We start from the raw sequence: 19,936 nt of genomic DNA, 5'->3' as shown, positions 1-19,936 counted from the left end.
ACTAAAACCTTCGTCATAAACCACTTTATTTAGTGACTAGCTGACCCGCGCAACTTCGCTTGCGTCACATAAGAGAGAATGGGTCAAAATTTTCCCCGTATCCGTAACATTTTTCACTGGTACTCTGTTCCTATTGGTAGTAGCGTGATGATATATAGCCTATAACCTTCCTCGATAAATGGACTATCTAACACTGAAAGAATTTTTCAAATCGGACCAGTAGTTACTGAGATTAGCGCGTTCAAACAAACAAACAAACAAACAAACTCTTCAGCTTTATAATATTAGTATAGATATAGATGAAAAGCGAGTTAAAAACCAAACGCATAACTTGATCACTTTTTTATTAAAACATTACACTATGAATATTACTAAAATGTACAAGCACCGTCAGCTATGTACTGCCATCGAGCTGAAAGAAAAGATAAAATAATTCGTAATATATCACGTTTTCGTTACCCTATAATAGTAGGCTCGTACTTAGTCAAGCGAAAAGTCAAGCATATGCGTAATGTTCTCAATGCTCGCTGTATTGAAACCTTAAATGTAATCTACGCATCGAGAGCGTTACATGAAACGTTGGCGACGCCGTTCATACATCGATTGCACGTTACATTACACAATGGATTACATTACGCTCTACACTTATCTAGATCTGGCTTTTCTTAAAAACCCTCTTTTACTGAAATTATGCGTTCGTAGTTACATATATTCGCGTTCAGCATAGCGCCAAACCTTCGTCCCTCAAAAGTTGGGCAGATATGTCGCTACACTTACACATTATGTATGTACCAAGATTCTTAGTAATTATACTATCCTTACTAATATTAAAAACGCGAAAATTTGGGAAGATTGATGTATGTTTTTTTTTTAGACGAAACTACAAAACTGATTTTGGAATGTGCTACACAGATACTGTATAAGCATTAAGGATACGTGTACATTTCACGCAGACAAAGTCGCGGGCAAAAGTTATACATACAACACAGAACATTAATATTCACACGCCTAATCTTGTTCAAAACAGGAAGGCCGTGCAGATTAGCATTGCTATAAAGCTAAACATTAACAGATAATGCTAAGTACATTAGTAGATAAATGTGGGTCGGCAATTTCAGTGCGTACGGTATTATTATAATAAAATATACAACTATGCCTAATATTGCCTAGTCTAAGCAATTTCCACACTTATTGAGATTTTGTACAGAGGAATTCTGTTTTCTATGGAAAATCCGGCCCAAAAGCTGGACTTGTGTGGCTTTCTTATCAAAAAATAACATAACCTACTTGATTTCTTTACTGTTATTCTCAGCTATCGAACATGTCTTATGTTCTTTCTGATTAGTAGTCGTAACATTACCCTACAGGCTACAAAGTTTAAGATTATCTCTATGTTCATGTGCAATTTCAAGAAATAGATTTTATCGATAAAAGTTGCACGGTTCTAAAGACAAGACACTTATTTTTAATTTCAAGAGGGTTTATAAAATGTAATAGAAGTCATTCATCATGATTTATGATAAATGACTGTGTTTGACTTCCAATGTCCTAATTCCTAAGTCAACAGTTTGATTTGAAGAACTAAATACTCACGTCCAGATGCCCGCCCGAGTTGTGGTCGTGGATTCACTGCAAATAGCACAAAAATAAGTGTACCTATTTATGTACCCCGACCATAATTTTACACTATATTAGATAAATTGAAGTGCCTAAAATTCTGTTCAACCTCGCCCGTGGTTTGATATGAAACAAATGTCATCGAATACTAAGGTTTAATAGTGTACCAAACGACTAAAGGCAAAATTTTATTTTCCCTATGAGCTAAAATAAGCTTATGTGCTTTATACTCATTAAGGTCTTACTACTAGATGAAGGTCTTCATATTATTGTGGTTATCTTAAAGGCACCACACTACCAAAGTGCAGATAGGATCTACATTCCTTCAATAACTGTGATAAAGAGATTTGAGGTATTCGAAGTCCTGTCACGGTATAATAATATGTCTACGCCGTCGGTACACGTGATATTTACTTGAGTTTTACTTACACGCTAACTCTATTTTGCAATTTTCGTATAATAAAATACACATATTAGCAAATGTCCGTGTAAGTGACTCTATTATTCCACAAATCGGTTCAAGTCTGAAAATAAAAATTTAAAGAATTAAATCCTGTTAGAACTAGGGCGCCGATCATATCGCCGTGGCGGTATGCGTTCTGCGTTTAAAGAACAAAAATTAACGTGCGTATGGATGCTTAAGCGGGTAAAGAGGTAGGCAGAGACTAAAGAACGCAACTAAGTACGATCTTAACAAACTTCCCTTGCCTCATTAACATCTATATTTGTCAAACAGGTCCGCCTATTACGAGTACTACGCACCTGACCTTTTTTGACATCACCGATACGATTCGTGTATGGCCGCTAACATAACCATTATAACATTTTATTCTTACGTGTCCTCATGTAATCTCTGACAGCTGGCATAGTCGTTCATACAAGCTGTGAGGTCTTCATCCCTGTCCGTATTGTTAGCGAGCATGATCAACAGTGACTCTGGCGGTGGCCTCGGCGTCATTCCGTCTATATACAAGTCTTCATAGTCGGTATCTTGTGCTAGTGTTAGTGTGGAAGCTAAAATCGACACATTTAATAGGAAACTGAAATCTTCTTAGCCTAGCGACACACCTGCGCATCGTCGAACGTTACGTCCACTCATTGTATTATGCGTGTCAACATTGACAGATCAGCCGAAATGAGGTAGTCCATCTTAGAGTACGTTCAAATTCGTGGACTAGGCTAGGTGTTATTCGAACGGGTGCTCTAGATAGACTACCTCTACATCGCATTAAGTGTAGAACCTCCCGTTACCGAGCGTTCGATACCGGAGGAATGCCAGATGCGTCGCTAAACTTAGGGTTAGATTGACGCAAAATGGTGAATTGAATACTGTTTAATTTGTAGACAAGAAGTGAATTTCTCATTTTCATAATAATATAGTTACCTAACGATACAAGGGCTCCATTTTTATCAACACTTTATACTTTTACTAATACTACTTGTACTTTCACATAAAACAAACTCTAAAGCAAATTATTTTAATTGCCGTTTTATTAATTTTCGAACTAGAATTTTGCTCCTCTGTACTCGAATACAATAATACTTGAAGAACACTTTGGCTACACCTCTTAGCACATTTATCCTTGATTTTATCTAGCTGACGGACAATGAGTGAAGGGAATTCTCTCATGTCGAATGTCAATCGAGTTACATTATTTGACCTTTTCTCTGACGCATTAAGTTACGATGCTTTGAGAATTGCTAATGTGATTTTAATAGGCGCTAACATGTATTTGTGGGTGTAAATATTAGGTCGAGGAAAAAGTCTTTTCGCATTATAGTATATATAAACTTTAAATAAAATCTTTTCTCTACACAAAAAAGCTCGATATTTGGGTACCTCACGAGCTCACTGAAAGAAACCTAATGAACCGTGTACTTACTCATTTGTGATTCTTGAAGCCAAAGAGATTTTATTACGAGTTCATACATACTATAATGCGAAAAGACTTTTTCCCCGACATAATATTCCGCTTGTATCCATAAACACGATTGTACAAAGGGGAAATAATTACAATCCGCCTAATTTTAAGGGAACCTTAAGCCTAATATTTTAGTTCGAGAAATCTTCTTCAAATCTTTTACTAGAAATAATGGCTACGTACTCTGTCCAACCATTTGGTTTTCAGGATAAAATTTGTTTTAACTACAATTTCGAGTATTTTAGATGATGAATAATAATTTTGCAAAGAATTTATATAAAAAAATACATAGGGGCGTAATGATGTTTAAAAACTAGTTCTTTTATATATTATAACAATACTTACTGTATAATAAAATTATTTTTACTATTCCGTACGTTCCTATTAAAAGAAAATATTTCATTTTATATTATTTCGTACCAACTTCAAAATTGTGTGTTTTAATAAAACGATAGTCTAACGAGAGACTAATTAAGAGAGAAATAATGAGCTATAAAGAAGCAATTACGAGAACTACAACCAAATTAAAATTACCTCAATTATAATTTCATTAAGGTAAGTATTTTAAAAAATAATGTTTTTAAAAAGTTTATTTTAAGACGATTTCTCACTGGCAGCAGCTGTATTCATCGTCTTTATTTTTTAACTGTGTGTAATATATCATCCAGACTAAGACATACATGTCGAAAGCTCAGCCAATATTAGTTCGATGGCTCCATTGAAAACAGAACTGAGATCAAAATTGATGCCAAAACGGTGGACAGTCCTGAATATATTAATTTTGAGTAAATAACTTAGGATATACAAAAGTTTAAGGTTTGACTTGGTATGTAGCCTCGTCAGCACTATAACTACGTAATTAAAAAACAACTAGTACAAAAAATAATATGAGGGCACCCAAAAGTTATTTATCGGATCCTTGCTATCTGAAAATAAATTAGTATGGCAATGAAATGATAAAATAAAAGAAAGTTATAATAACATTGAAACAATAAATATCTCCAAAGAGTTTATTTAAATAAAAAAGATTCTTACATCTATCGAAATAAGGCTTCATATGAAATATTAGCACTTTACGTTTTGGGCTCATAAAAACGTACAGTACAATATTTGCTTCATTACAAGTACATATATCTACAAGTATTTACAGGAGAAATTAATTAGAAAATTAAGAACCTAGAACTTCGAAATTAAAGGAACTTTTTACACCGTAACACTAAACAATTGACACTATAGTTTATATGCTTTGCATTTCAACACTGATCTGTTCGTGCTATTTGAAACATGCCTTTAGTCAGAAAATCTGCGAACACTGAGACGTCTTCGTGTTAGCGGTGACTGTGTGTTCCAACTGCGCGAGTGCCGTCAACTCCGTGTCCATTTTCCTGCTCTTTATCCTCGTGTTCTTCGTCATCTGTCTACTTTTACAGCAACACAGTATTTCCTCAAATTCCTTTCGGAAATTGTCGTTCAACCACCCGTATAATAACGGGTTGGAGACAGCACTCGACATTCCAAACATGTGACATATTGCATAAGTTATTGTCATCGTTTTCTCTTCCATAAACGGTTCGGCACTGAAGTCTGCTACTAAATTGAATACGTTTAATGGTAGCCAGCTTATTACGTAGGTAACTGCTATGGCTATTAGTATGGCAGGAGTTTTTCTTGTTGTTCGTCTCCTGCCCCTCAATCTTCTATGTATTTGTACGTGGGCTATAACTACCACGACAACTGGTAATAAGTATTGAAAGATAAGACTAAATACAGAGTACATTGCTCGCCCGTTGTTAACGGGCCAGTCTTCTATGCAGAAACTTAGAGAGTCCATGCCGATGAGGCCGAGGTAGTGGGTCTTGAGACTCCTGAAGATGTAGAGGGGTGATGCAAGGGTGAAGGCTGTGACCCAGATGATGAACATGGTGATGAGAGCACCCATGGTCTGCAGGCCTGACCGTGTTGGGTACACGATTAACTGTGGACAAAGGAAACATAATTTTAAAATGTGAATAAATGGCATAAATCAAACTACAACAAATATATGTCCTGGGTAGGATTCGGACCCACCGCACACTGCGAAATGGTTACTTCGGCGAGGTTATCCCTTTAATTATTGCGCCAAAAACGCAGTTATAAACCCTTTAACCAACAAGTCCTTGGAAAGAGCGTAGTTGCGCTTTAACTCTATTCCCTCATTTTATTTCATTGTATTTGTAGTTTTAGTCAATAGACAATAAATAGGTCATCAAAAATAATACATGCGTAACTTTTGAAAGTCATCTATGTAATGTTTATAACTCTTTTATTTTTATGCACTTGATTTTTTTATTTAATAGTATTTGTAGTTTTAGCCTTACTTTGACCAGAAATAATACACGGATAACTTTGGAAAGTCATTTATATAACATCTCATGTCGGTGGCGAATGCTTAGACCATTCGGCTATTTCTCGTCTTCATATTCAATGGAAATGTCGAACACGAATATTACACATTTCCATTTACCAAGACAATCAATTACAGTGTTCAGTATTCACATTCAATTGCTATCATGTCAACGTAGCAAATTGGCATGAAGCAGGAATAGATGCGAGTAATGACAGACCGTACAAAGGAAATGTGACGGATGCTTGTTCCTAGCTTCAATGAAGGCATAGCTCCTGTAAAAGCCTTTGAACTAGTTGATGTCAAAGTTTTCTGAAATGTACGGGAAGTGTAGGGTAATAGAATTCAAATACCAATTCGTGTGGGAATCTTATTTGGCTATAACAAATGGTAAAGGAAGCATGGGAAAAACGATATTTTTTCTGTTGGCTTTTTCTTTCTTATAAAAGAACGAGCTGAGTCGCGCGTGCGTTTGTGTTGGTATAATAAAAAAGGGGTTGTCATTAAAAAAAGCCTCATAGTGTTTTTTTTTATGTATACGGTTATATAAGTACGTAGTTGCTTTTATACGTTCAGAAGCTATTTCCAAAAGAGTAACAGCCTAACAAACTTGTGCATTTATAATATTATACTAGGAATTGAGTGAAGTGAAGTTTTTTATCATTTTTAATAAAATTTCAACCATTTTGCTCGAAGGTTTTGTAGAAATATATGCACAGTATGCACATAACACATGTTAGCAGCTAATATTGTTGCTCCCACGAAACGAGCAGAGATACCAAAATATTCCATTTCTCTGTGAGGACGTGCATATTGCTTAATACCGAGTACATCGTCATCAAACTTCGGACTAATATTGAGAATATTCTAACAGAAATAGGAACAGCCCAGTAACATTTTGCTTAACCAGGAAATTTTGTTCAAATGTTCAAAACCAACATGGGCCCGAGGCAAGCATCAGCTCATTTTATTAAGAGCTACAGATGGCCCATCCTCTTAATATTATGTCGGGGAAAAAGTCTTTTTGCATTATAGTTTGTCTGAACTTGTAATAAAATCTCTTTGGCGTCAAGAATCACAAATGAGTACACGATTTATTAGGTTTCTTTCAGTGAGCTTGTGAGGTACTCAAATATCGAGCTTTTTTGTGTAGAGAAAAGATTTTATTACAAGTTCATATATACTATAATGCGAAAAGACTTTTTCCCCGACCTAATAAAACAATTTCAAAATATTATTTTGTTTAAGTGTCGATCCTCTTTTTAATTTTGCTTGCAAAATTCTTGCAATAAGGCGAGCCTTTGACTGTGGGATGTAATATAATATATTACATCCTGAATCTTGGTAACAATAATAGCGAAATATACTAAGCTTTTGCATGCGACTTAGTCCACGCGGTTTAATGATTTAGAACGGAATTTCCATACAAACATTCATGCCTTCTTCTCAAGATATTTTAAACAAAGATTTGTTTTTATATTCCATACAAAGATCTAATAACATATCACAATCAAAAGCTGGCTTTAATCTTATTTCACTGAACCATCATTTTAAGTAACAAAAATTAGTACCATTGGCCCTCAAGATAATCTCATCACTGTTACCTACGACACCTTTGATACTCTTTCTTTGTGTCCTTGTTGTAAAGGGCTGTAGTTTAATAAAGTAAAACTAGAACCTGACCTTAATATCACTGAGAACAAGGTTAGGAACAAATAAGGTAAGATAAAGGTAGCAGCTATGTTGGATATTATTTAGGTTATAAAGGGCAACACCGAAATCATTGTTTTAGCGTTTATATGTTCTAAATAAGAATAGACGTAGGATAAGACTGCCACAGAATTAGCTTTTGCGGCAGTTTTTTTTTAATAAACATTGTCATTTGGTTTATTAATCAATATATAAATACTATATTCTAGGCATACCTTGGCGTATTAATATATTTTTTTTCATGATATCAATATGCCAAGATATGTCAAGAAACGGTTGGCAACAAATGCCCGAGGGTAGAGACCGTTGGAGGAGATTAAGGGATACCTTTGCCCATGAATCGGACAGAATCAATGATGAAAAAAAGTTTATGATATAGCAATGACGTCATTTAAATTAGTAAGGACGATTTTCATGCTTGTTTTTTTATGAAGTTAAATTTTTCTCTCGTAGTATTTTTGTCACTTTTAAAACCAACTTGCTTTACAATATTGTACTTGAGTTTGTGTCTCACAACCAAGTCGGAGCTAACACTACTCGTTCATCAGTTTCCACGTATAATTCGTCTAATTAGCATGAATAATGTTTGAGCTTAACAATTTCACCTTGAGACGTTTTGTCACTAAGTCTTACAAAGTAATTAATTAACGTTTCATATCAGAGAACACTAGGCTTACATGACTAAGCTATCACTTTCTTCACAAAGAAAGGTCTTAAGTGCCTAACACAAAGAAGCTTATTAAAACAGACTTAGATAACATAATAACTTTGAAATGTTAATACTCGTTGTAATATTTATATTTAAATTGATGAAAGTCTTGAATATTTTAAAATATGTTTCCGCCCGTGGCTTTGCCCATGTGAAATTTTTCCTCCTTCGAATTTACGATAATCCTTTTTCAGTGCTCCTCTACACTTTTTAAGGAATCCTCAGATCGAAATTTCAATTTTCTACGCTAGGTAGTTTCGGCTATGCGTTGTCTATCTTTCAGTCACTCAGTAAAGGAAAAGTTTAATATAAATTTATTAACAGTCTCACACTCAAATGCTAGGGATACCAGCAGTAGCTCGAATCTCTACTACTGTCGACTAGCGACAACCGGATAGCTATCGATAAATTTTGCACAAAAATCTGATCAGCGCCTCTTGCGGGCCCCGTGGGAATTATTTTGGCAGTACATTTTAAATGTCAAAATTTCGGGACTCCACAGTTCCGTCTGTACAAAATCGTCCTACGGATCTCTGCGTAAAATCCCAATATATTCTAATTTACAACACCTCTGCTTATTCAGTTCAAGTAAACAGGTGTGAAATTACAAACACAAAAACATAATCAGATCCAATAGGCTTTCCTCATTTAGAAAACCAGACACGATATGTAATTTTAGCAGAAACATCTTGCCAATTTTATTGCACCAAGACTGTCGGCTTCAAACCCGGATTTGTAATAATGAACTGGTTTACGTACAAAATCGATTGCTCGAAATAGATTGATTGGTTAATTGAAGACGTCATTCCTGTTTGTAGAACTAAAGCACCGATGGTTTAGGAGATCAAAGAAGTTAAAATTTTCCGTGAAAGATCAGTTCTTGAATTGGTTTATTATTATATTATTATATATTATTATATTATATTAATTTAACGAATAAAAATAGAAAACAGTGGATCTGTCTGTTCCCACTATTGAAAAAATGTATACAACAGAAAAGATTTTACTTCAAGTAACGTATACTTTTCTATACTACAAAAACCTACGCTAGTGGGGCCACGTGTTAAATTTGCCTTGTTTTCAGAAAATTTTGAATTTTAAGAAATCTGTTTCTTATCATAAAAAATTCAAAGGTACTTGTTACTCTTTCACTAGAAACAGCAAAAGAACACTAATTTTATATTCTAAGAAATCTTTACACGAGCAAGTCATTAACTTTAATATTTAACATAAGTTACACAATATTACTCAATACACTCTTAATTACATCCTGAAATGTCACAATTATTTATAACGCAACACATCACTCGATAACCCGAAATTCATAAGGAAATTTATCGAGGCGGTTATTATGATCTCTTCCAAGAACTCGATTCCTTTAAAGCATAATTCTCCAATAGTTAAACACAAGAATCGTTTGTCGAGTCTGTTATTGATATTCTACTAGTTAGTTGAACCCACTTTGAGAAATTCGGGGAAATTGATTGATGTGGGAAAATACAGAATTCACTACTTCTTCCCATGGGGGTAGCAGAGACAAGGGAACGCCATTGGCTACGATCCTTACCTACATCTTGGCATACAGGACCGTTACCGTTGCCGGCGGTCCTGTAGTTGAACTATGCACCTGTACCTCGATTCTCTGTTACTATCGACTACCGACAACCGGCTTTTCATCGAGAAATTTTGTATGAAAATCTGATCAGCGCCTCTGATGGGCGTCGTAGGAAATATTTTGACAGTACATTCTAAATGTCAAACTTTTGATACTCGACAGTACCGACTGTACAAAATCGCGCTAATGACAATTTTGGAAGACATCACTGACATGGTCTGTATATGTCTCGGCCTGTGTGAGAAAATGTTCCCTTATGTTTGTATAGTATGCAGTGCTTTAGGCAATGGCCTATGGGACCAAATGTTGTGACGGACATACGAAAATGACGATGATAACAAATATCTTCCCTCAGTCTCACAGATAGGAAGTTTGAAGATTGAATTATTCTGATTTATGAGTCATATTGCATTGTACAGTGTCGGCTTTTCACTGAAATACTTGTAGGATCTTATGTAAATTTGATTAAGCAATATGCAAAGATAAACATATTTTTAGTTCTTAAATAGAATTTCTCGCTACATAGTTATTCGCATTTACGTTCGTTGTTGCTATGCAAACGAATATCGAAATAGACATTCTAAAATAAGATTAATCTAAAAACAAATATTCGTTTGAACATGTGCACGTTAAAATCAAATTCCAAACAGAATTTATTATAAATATATTTGAAAATGCTTCAATAGCACTAACGAGTACGGTTCGTAGCCTAAAGGCATAATTTATATTCAATATTAACTTCTCGGAATAAAAATGTATATTTTAATGAAAATGTATGAGTTTTATGAAATCTTTGATATATTTTAGTAATTTTATACACAGTTCTGCTTTCGATCGCCTACCGATTTTCTGAGATTTATTTTTTAACAAACTACATACATATTCTATGATTTTACTGACAGGCGGCTAGGTATTCTTGCAGATCGGCATCCTGTATCTTAAATTTTTATTCAAACTTATTTTTTTACTATAGCTTTTTTATTGTTTAATCCTATGGATAGATAAATACATCTTAGTTATATTTTTTAAGAATAAACGACTTTCAAAGTTGTTTACTCTATTTTAAAATCTAAATAAAAACATACATTTATAAGAGACGATCCTTGAATGACTAACGTAACAAAAAAAAAACAAAAATTCGTTGCACAAAATACCTACCTATAAATAATTCAAGTAACCCAGATACTAACCTACAAACTACAAAAATAAGAAAATAAACGGCTATCTAAATTTATACCTAGAATTACCGAACATTTCCCTCAACAATACGTAGCTCAAACACAGACTCAATCACATTACCTGATATCTGTCCAAAGCGATGGCTGTGATGGATATCGTAGAAACAAATATTGATATAGCTTGGATGGCCCCGCAGGCTTTACAGAGGCTCGGCCAGTCGGGAAGAGGCCAGTGCTTGGTCAGTAGTTCCATCAATGTAAGGGGAGTTCCGACACAACAGACTAACGCGTCAGATACAGCCAGGTTCACGATGAACATGTTACGTGCTGTTCTCATCACTGGTTTTCTTACAACCTGAAACAAGGAACAAAATAAATGATGTATGTGTAAGAGAAAAGACAGTAAGTTTTGGGTATTGATTTGATTGGAGATTTTTTGCAGATAGTTCAGAGTTGTATACAGATGATGTAATCGTACGAATTGTTTTGAAGATGTTCAATTGTTTCATCTTAAGTAATTTGCCATTGCATGACAATTTTGTTAAGAATTAGATACGAGTATTAGCCACATTCTACCCGTGCTTTATATTTTGTGATCGAATCCTTGAAACGATGAAGTTTCAAGTTAAGTGTGTTGTGTAAGTGATACATCTCCTCCTCTAAGTTAAAATAAACGTGAGATCGATTGAAAAATTAGTTAAAATTTTTCATTCATGCAAAGTTTGAATCACAAAGTTTTTATAATAGTAAAAGGTAAAAGTATTGAAACTTATTTAAAACTAATAATGGCCTATGAATATTCAACTCGACGCCCACGGCCGACGCGAACTCACTTTAAATGAAGTTAAAAGGCTAAAATAAATGTATTTATAGAAGTTTATTTCGCAACTTTTTCATTCTTTGGTTAATGGTCATAGGTCAATCTACTGTAGAAGTTCTTTAAACTGCCCGAAGGCCTTTGAGATGACTGTTGTCTTCACTGATAACAACTTAAACCTACTATATACAAGCGCTTCAAAAAACATAGGTGCCTACTAAACTCTTAATACCAATAACCGGTTAAAGGTCTCTTACAGTTAAACATTACATTTCTTAACACAATTTGAAAGCAGCCTCTAGAAAAGCCTCAGAAAATTTTAATTATTCTAGTCTGAAAAAAAAAACATAATACTAATAATTTACACTTTCGCGACTTCTACACACAATATTATAAGGTAACGGGTCTTTATTGATCGCGTATAAGACCCGTTTCTTCATAATATTGTGTGTCTGTAAGTATTATTTGGCAGTCTGTCCATAATGATTTCTTTAATTTTTATTTATTCGTGAAGGTTTTCTCATAATATTTTAAGACAAAAACCTTCAAGATTCATTCAAATCAACAATATTTCTAGGACATTGTTATCTGAAGGAAATTGTTGCATGAACATTCAAATTTCATTGAAAAAATATACGACACGACGAAAATCAATACAAAGATAGCATTTCAATATTATCTACCTTTCATTCGTGTTCTGGTAATAGGAAACCTTTGATAATAAAACAGACAATTGTTACAAACGCAAATTTATCTTGACAGGTGTCAATTTTATCGCCTGCTTTTATTATCCCGATAAGGTCATGTTTTCATTAGGCAAACTGTTTGTGGCAGACTATTTGCCAGACTAGGATAACATATTATATTTAAATGCAGCCCATGATAGACTCAATGCAGCATAGGAGTACATATTATTATCTTTTGCTGACAGACAAATCGCGATGATTCAGTAATTATGGTTGAATTATTAACTTTTTATATAATAATGCTGTTTACAATTGACAAAATAATCACTGCCAAAAATTTGTAATATGAGAAACAATTTGACATTTAAAGATATGTTATCTCAACATGCCAATATTGATTTTTGCAATTGCATGGGTTGACATTTGAGACATTTTCTGATAACAATAAATATTTACGGACCGAATTTTTTGTGGATTTATTACAGTGCATTGTTATGTGATAAGCAGATTGTAGAATATTATGTCAAGCCAATGCATGAGATTACAGATTTTGGGCGTAACAAAAATATTGACAAAAGCCAGATTCAGCAGAGAAATCAATGTTCAAATTAAGTACTATAACAATTTGTGTTTTGTAAATATATCAAATTGTATTTTGGGTAATTTCAGATAACTTCGTCTCTGATAAATTAAATCGGTATTTGGTTTTTAATTTATAAAAATACTAAAAAACAAAATGAAAATATCAAACATCAATAAAAATTTACGATTGGTCTTATTGACTATGGGAAATCTTATCAAACCATATAGCAGCTTCAAACAGCAAACAGTGAATCACAAACAGTCTGCCCAATGAGAAAAAACAATATATTGTTAACGTTTTTGTCAATATGGCTTTAAACGTCTCAGATCTGAGACCTGATAGCTAGTGAAACTCCATTAAGAAATGTTACAAGTATTGAACAAAAGATTTCTTATCAAAATCTGTCGTTCTTTATGAAATAACATAACATGATAATATTATTTCATTCAATATGATGATTGTTTTTCCTATAAATATGTTGTACTAACCTTTTCAAATTATGTGAAAGAAAATATCTAGAAGACGAATAAATTTTCTAGATTCCACATGATTAGTAACTTGCGCTATAAATATAAATTCTATCAAAAACAATCACCGCTCATGGGTTCCCAGAATCGCAAGTGACAGTTTTTGAATTGTTGAGTTTACTAACGCTCTTACAACTAAAGGTAATTAAAAGTATGTCCCGGTTGTTATCTAGTAAGATTATAGTCGTAATGTTAAGGTGGCTTGACCAACTTTGACACTAGGTTGACTAGCTTTCTCTCTCTCTCTCTCTGTATCTCTCTCCCCTTCTCTTCTATGAGATCTCCATTATGAGTAGATGACATAATACGCATAGAGGTAAAAAACCTCTAGATAAGATAATAAACAGCTAATTAAAGTTGGTCTCTCACAATGAGCAAAGCGCTAACAACTTTACGTGGACGCATCACCATTATCTTGCGTTAATTACTTTTGTTCTTAAGTCGGTCCCATTAACAGACTGCCCGTATGACGGTGTACTTTGCAGTTTTACCTTCCTTTTCAAGAAGATTTTATCAAATTCGTTAAGAATATAAAGAGCTGTGCAGAAGTAAAGGGCCATCCTTTCTATCTATACTTAATATTATAAAGCTGAAGAGTTTGTTTGTTTGTTTGTTTGAACGCGCTAATCTCAAGAACTACTGATCCGATTTGAAAAATTCTTTCAGTGTTAGATAGCCCATTTATCGAGGAAGGCTATAGGCTATATATCATCACGCTACGATTAATAGGACTAGAGTAGCGGTGAAAAATGTTACAAAAACGGGGAAAATTATGACCCATTCTCTCTTACGTGACGCAAGCGAAGTTGCGCGGGTCAGCTAGTAAAGGTATATACAGATTATAAATATGAGGGTGATGTTTCTAAAATGTCAGGTGAATGTAACTCGTAATTGGCGGACGTGTATGACAAGAGCCTAAATGAATGAGAATGAAGTATATTATATTTTTAGGGATTGACTGCCTCCGTGGCGCAGTGGTTTAGGTCACCACGCCGCTGCCATTGCGGCGTGAGGTTGAAGTTCGATTCCTACACGGGACAATTAGTTGTGCGATCCACAAGTAATTGTTTCGGGTCTGGTTGTACTTTGTGTCCGTTGTTTGTATGTTTGTGCGACACAAGAGCAATTCTTAGTGAGGGAGTTGTCTTTTATAAAAAAAAGGGAGTTTCTAGTCCGGAGAACAGGAGACCAGTAACAGTAGACAGATAGCAAAAAAATCTTTAACAGTAGATTAGACTACTGTTAAAGAAACAAACCATTTGATTTTAAGCATTTGTATTGGACGTCTGAATAGTAACTTCTTTTTGCGAATGAGCTAACATAAGTTAAGAATTTAAAACGGTATTACCATAGCCCAATTCTCTACTAAATAGTAACGAATAACGACCACCACCGGCTAGCTAGCGAGAAATTTTGTATGAAAATCTGATCAGCGCCTCTAGCGGCCGTCGTAATAACTATTTTCGCAGTACATTTTAAATGTCAAACTCTCGATACTCGATGGTTCCAATTGTAGAGAATCGCGCTACAGATTTTTAATCAAAATATTTATATTTTTTAAAACACCTAAAATTAAAAAAAATAAATGTCTATTTGTTGGACATTATTCAAAATGCCAACTTCCCATAAAAATACCTTCACATATTTTTCACGTGACCTTAAGAAGTTCAGAACTATTTGCCATCGTTTATAATCCTCAAGTTCGAAAAGAATGTGGATGTCTTCACGAATGGTATTGACGACATTCTTGAACTTGTGTTTTAAATATTATCATGAAAATGCGAAGAACGTTTTCAGCATGTTAATTCGGTTACCAAAATGTTTTCAGTTACGTTTTGTTTTCAGTTAGATTGACAAGTTTGAAAAAAGAAACAGTAGCTCGATTCACAACTACTATCGAGTACCGACAACCGACCTGTCATCGAGAAATTTTGTATGAAAATGTGATCAGCGCCTCTGACGGGTGTCTTAGGAAATATTTTGGCAGTACATTCTAAATGTCAAATGTCGATAGCCAGCGGTTGTCGGTATTCGATAGTGGTAGAGAATCGAGGTACTGAAGTCAACTTTTGTACTAGGAATCGGTATTGTATCTCGGAGACTTTGCAAACATAAATCAAAATTACACAGACAGACACTTACATAATATACTAACAACGGGCGCAGTAAACGATGGAAAAATTACACCCTAACTATTCGTGGATCGCACAAATATTCGTTTACGTGGGAATTGAACCCACGGCCCACCAACGCACTGGCGGCGCATCGGTGTCTAGTGTGGTAATCGCTTTAACCGCGCTACAAAGTAGGCACCTCAAATTAAATCTGCTTTGTTTTGAATTAATGAGATGCTTTTGCTTTAAGATGTAATGTAAATGCTGAAGGGTTAGTGGTTTTTCAATGAGAGATAGAGAATAAAGAATTAAATTAAATGCGGTTTTAGGCTTCAAAATAAATGTAACATTTAATAATGTGGTAAATAAATAAGAAAAAAAATGTTTACAAAATAAGTGAAATATTAAAAATGTAATTCAATCTTTACATTTGTATATCACGAGTAACTTATATTAATTAACTGTTACAAAACGATTATTGAAATATCTTATTTTATGTATTTTTTTGGAAAACAATGTGGGTCTAACGATGTCGTATAATATTTTACTTTAATCATGTATTAGTATCTGATCCAAAAAACATCGGAAATTAAATATTTTTAACCCCTAATTTTCACTGAATATGTTTAACTAGCTGACCCGCGCAGCTCCGCTCACGCTTTTTTGTTTTTATTTAATACCGCGGATTTTTAAATTTATTCACCTTTTACACTTTCTCTGGACTTCCACAAATAATTGAAGACCAAAGTTAGCCAAATCGGTCCAGCCGTTCACGAGTTTTAGCGAGACTAACGAACAGCAACTCATTTATATTTATATAGATATAGATTTTCAATTCACATGAAATGGGGAGCCCTTTAAATTGCCTTTTATTGAAAGTAGAAAACTACCTTCAATGTAGTCCCCTGTAACAAAACAACATATTCAAATGTACCCAACTTTATCTCCTATGGAAATCAAAGCCGCGTTCAATATCATCTGTACGTCTGTACGCATTTCCCTATATCCCCGGATCAGATTGGATATAAAAATAAAGAAATAAATTCCACCGGGTTTCTTACATGGCTGAGTTATTATCCGTGTTCCTGTAATACTGACTGGACTGATGTAATATTATTTCTGTTTGTCTATCAATCATGTTTGGTAAAATCCAGAGGAATATTACGTGTAATTAATTATTTTTCTTAGAATTATGGGTTTCACTATATTATTATTAAGAAGGAGAAAATCATATACTTCCAATGACCATGGAATATAATTTAGCTCTGTTAAATGGACTTTATGTGACTAGCTGTTACTTCATGATTAGTACAATATAAAGATATATTAGTATTAATAGGATTGAATCCGGAGAGTTGTATAAGATAGCAAGGTGGGCGACAATGGGGAGAACCCAAAACTGATTCTGTTCAGTCGGCACTAAAATATACTGCAGAAATAGGTTCTATGACGCTCGCTAGAGGCGCTTAACCGATTGTCATACAACATTTTTCGATCGTTAGCCGGTTGATGGTAGTCAGAGGTGTTATAGTAGTGGTAGAAAATTGCGGTACTGGTTACATTCTCGTATGGATATAACGGGCAATTTCCTAACAGAATAACTGAGAGTCAACTTTTGGAACAACCTGGGCTTTGCAACCGATATCTATAAACTAACATAACGTGCCACATTAGTAGCAAAATACATTATTTTATTTAACTTAATAAAAACTATTCTTTGTCCCAAGACTTTTATTACCATTCCTATCTTCGACTAGGAGTGACGTGTATCCTAAATCAAGCAGACATGTTCAACCGTGACAATATTACAGTGTTCAATGATATCTTTTGTTCAGTAAATCTATTTAATATAACTTGACGTTCCTGAGGGATAGAAGTCAAATCAGTTTTATTGGAAAACCTTATGTCTATAGAGTTAAGACTAGTTCTAGGAATGGTTTTAATATATATGGGTCTGTTTCTTAGTTTTTTTAGCTGAAAAATGTAGGTTGCAATATAACTATTATTGTATTGATCTCATGTATTTGTATAGTGCTGTACAAGAACAAAGATGAAGACTAGGAAATGTTGCTGTTGTATTATTTAATATTTGTTGCAATTTTTTACTAAGTGTTACCTCGCTCAAATGTTGCCTCGTTCTCAAAAGTTTTCTACTAACGCCAGTCATACGAGCTGCTCTACATTCACAAAACGTCTTTGGTAGACCGTAGCGTACGTGGCTGCAAAACACTTTCCGATAGAACAGGCAATCCTTTTTTTGACTTATGACTGTCCCACTGCTGGGCACAGGCCTACTCCAGAACGAAGGAGGGGTAAGATCTAGGCGAGCTATGTTAATAATTAAGTATATTATAAAAATACTTACAGAAATAACAACGAGTGCATTGCCAACAGCGCCTATAACCACCAAGATGCCATAGAAAGTGAGTAGGAGAGCTCTGGTCGGGTCATCGACCTTCTTGTTCTGTGAGAATTTCTCTAGAAGAATGTTTGGGTCCTGGATGCCACGGGATGCTTCTATCAGCCATCGTGCCGACACGTTGAGTGTCAGGTTCATGTTAGTATCCAGCCCCTGTAACAAGATAAAAAAAATATTATAATAAATTAGTAAACACACAACCATAGTCTGTTTTTCTAAATCAGAAAGTTTGGATGGATATTTGTTATTTAATCACGTCAAAGTTATTTAATAGATTTTGATCAGATAAGTTCACACAATGTTTGACCTAAATTATCACATAGGATACATTTTCTCGAGCGGACAAAACTAAGTTAAATACAAAACCCCTTGCTAATTATTTAGTATCAAAACAAGATTTACATCAAAAGCGACGCCGATATGTGCATTTTCAAAATTTCAGCTGAACACGTTCAGTAAACAGATTTGCAAAGTAACCTTCGGTTTTATAATATAGGTATGGTTATTTCAAAGTCACGTATTGCCATAATGCTCTTATTGGCAATAGCTGTGTATGTATTCAAATAGCAAGAACAATCCCATAAACGTTAGGGGTATTGCTTTTCCATAAAACCATACTATCAAATGGATATTTCATTTTGAATATTATTATGGTGGTTTGGTTGCGACATAGGGGGTTATATAATAAAAATATTTTTGTACTTTGTGTTCCTGATATTATACGACATTTATGTGAATCTGCTAGAGCTTTTAAGGTGTAGAATTTTTAAAAACTGTGGTCTTTGATCATGGAATTCAAGATTTTATTAATATTATTATTATTTAATTAAACATATTTGTGAACTTATTTTTAAGGTGTGTAGCGTGTGTGCTGTACACTGAAAATAATCATTTTTTCTTTCTTATTATTGAAAATTACTTTAAGAATGAGTTTGTTAGTTTCTGAAACTACTATTTGAGTGTTTTATTTCAGGTGCTGCGAGCATAAGCTAGTGTTAAAAAACTACACGTTACATATATTTATGCTAAAAAAAAGCCCACGCAATGAAAGCCTCCTCTATTTTTATGCGGTGAAAACTTATCAATAATGGCAAAAACCTATACAAAGTAATAAAAATATTATTCCTCTAGTTAAAAACTAACCACAAGGTAGGAAATACCTTGTCAATGTCTCAACTTTCAACGAAGAAAAACCAATTAAGCCGCGGCGGAGGCATAATCGAGTATTCTTTGCGCTTAGCCTGTTTATTACTCTCAAACGTCTTAGTATATAGTTGCCATATAAAGCCAGTTGTTTACCTTTAGTTAAGCAATTTTTGTTATGGAAACTATGGAAAAGATGGCTATTTTTTTTAAACCCATTACTGTCCCACTGCAGGGCAAGCGTCTCCTCCCAAACGAGGGGAGGGTTTAGGCCCTGAAAAAGATGGCTTTACTAAACAATTTAGATAGCATCTCATTTCAAGTGGAGCGATTGTCTATTACCTACTATCGGGAATGGGCTAGCTATCGATAAATTTTGTATTCAAACCTGATCAGCGTCCCTAGTGTCGACTATAAGAACTACTTTGATGAAGCGCCTTATTGAAAACGTCAAATGCTCGTTCCTATAACGGTAACTACACTTATTTAGATTTTTTACGTAAATTCCAAAAC

The 19,936-nt window shown here is 34.3% G+C and overlaps 2 protein-coding genes across 4 annotated transcripts in view; both read right to left on the bottom strand.

Annotated features, from left to right (window-relative positions):
* Positions 1-134: 134 nt before the first annotated feature.
* On the bottom strand, positions 135-4,021 carry LOC142983678 (uncharacterized). The gene is made up of 5 exons (XM_076130666.1): positions 3,885-4,021; positions 2,454-2,631; positions 2,047-2,141; positions 1,594-1,629; positions 135-412 (listed from the first exon to the last, which is right to left on the bottom strand). Exons 1-5 carry the CDS (start codon positions 3,940-3,942, stop codon positions 372-374), a joined length of 408 nt encoding a protein of 135 aa, XP_075986781.1. The 5' UTR covers positions 3,943-4,021; the 3' UTR covers positions 135-371.
* A 514-nt stretch (positions 4,022-4,535) lies between these two features.
* Positions 4,536-19,936, bottom strand: part of NPFR (Neuropeptide F receptor) — a 99,453-nt gene continuing 84,052 nt past the window's right edge. For all 3 annotated transcript variants that reach the window (XM_076130663.1, XM_076130664.1, XM_076130665.1), the window contains 3 exons: positions 18,227-18,433; positions 11,256-11,489; positions 4,536-5,514 (listed from right to left, as the gene is read on the bottom strand). In XM_076130663.1, coding sequence (XP_075986778.1) covers positions 4,834-5,514; positions 11,256-11,489; positions 18,227-18,433 — 1,122 coding nt within the window. In that variant the 3' untranslated portion in view covers positions 4,536-4,833. The remainder of the gene's footprint in view (positions 5,515-11,255; positions 11,490-18,226; positions 18,434-19,936) is intronic.

The sequence above is a fragment of the Anticarsia gemmatalis genome, chromosome 24 (assembly GCF_050436995.1).
Source record: "Anticarsia gemmatalis isolate Benzon Research Colony breed Stoneville strain chromosome 24, ilAntGemm2 primary, whole genome shotgun sequence".
NCBI classification, from domain to species: domain Eukaryota; kingdom Metazoa; phylum Arthropoda; class Insecta; order Lepidoptera; family Erebidae; genus Anticarsia; species Anticarsia gemmatalis.
The sequence above is the reverse complement of the archived record's forward strand: the minus strand, read 5'-3'. Positions and strand labels throughout refer to the sequence as shown.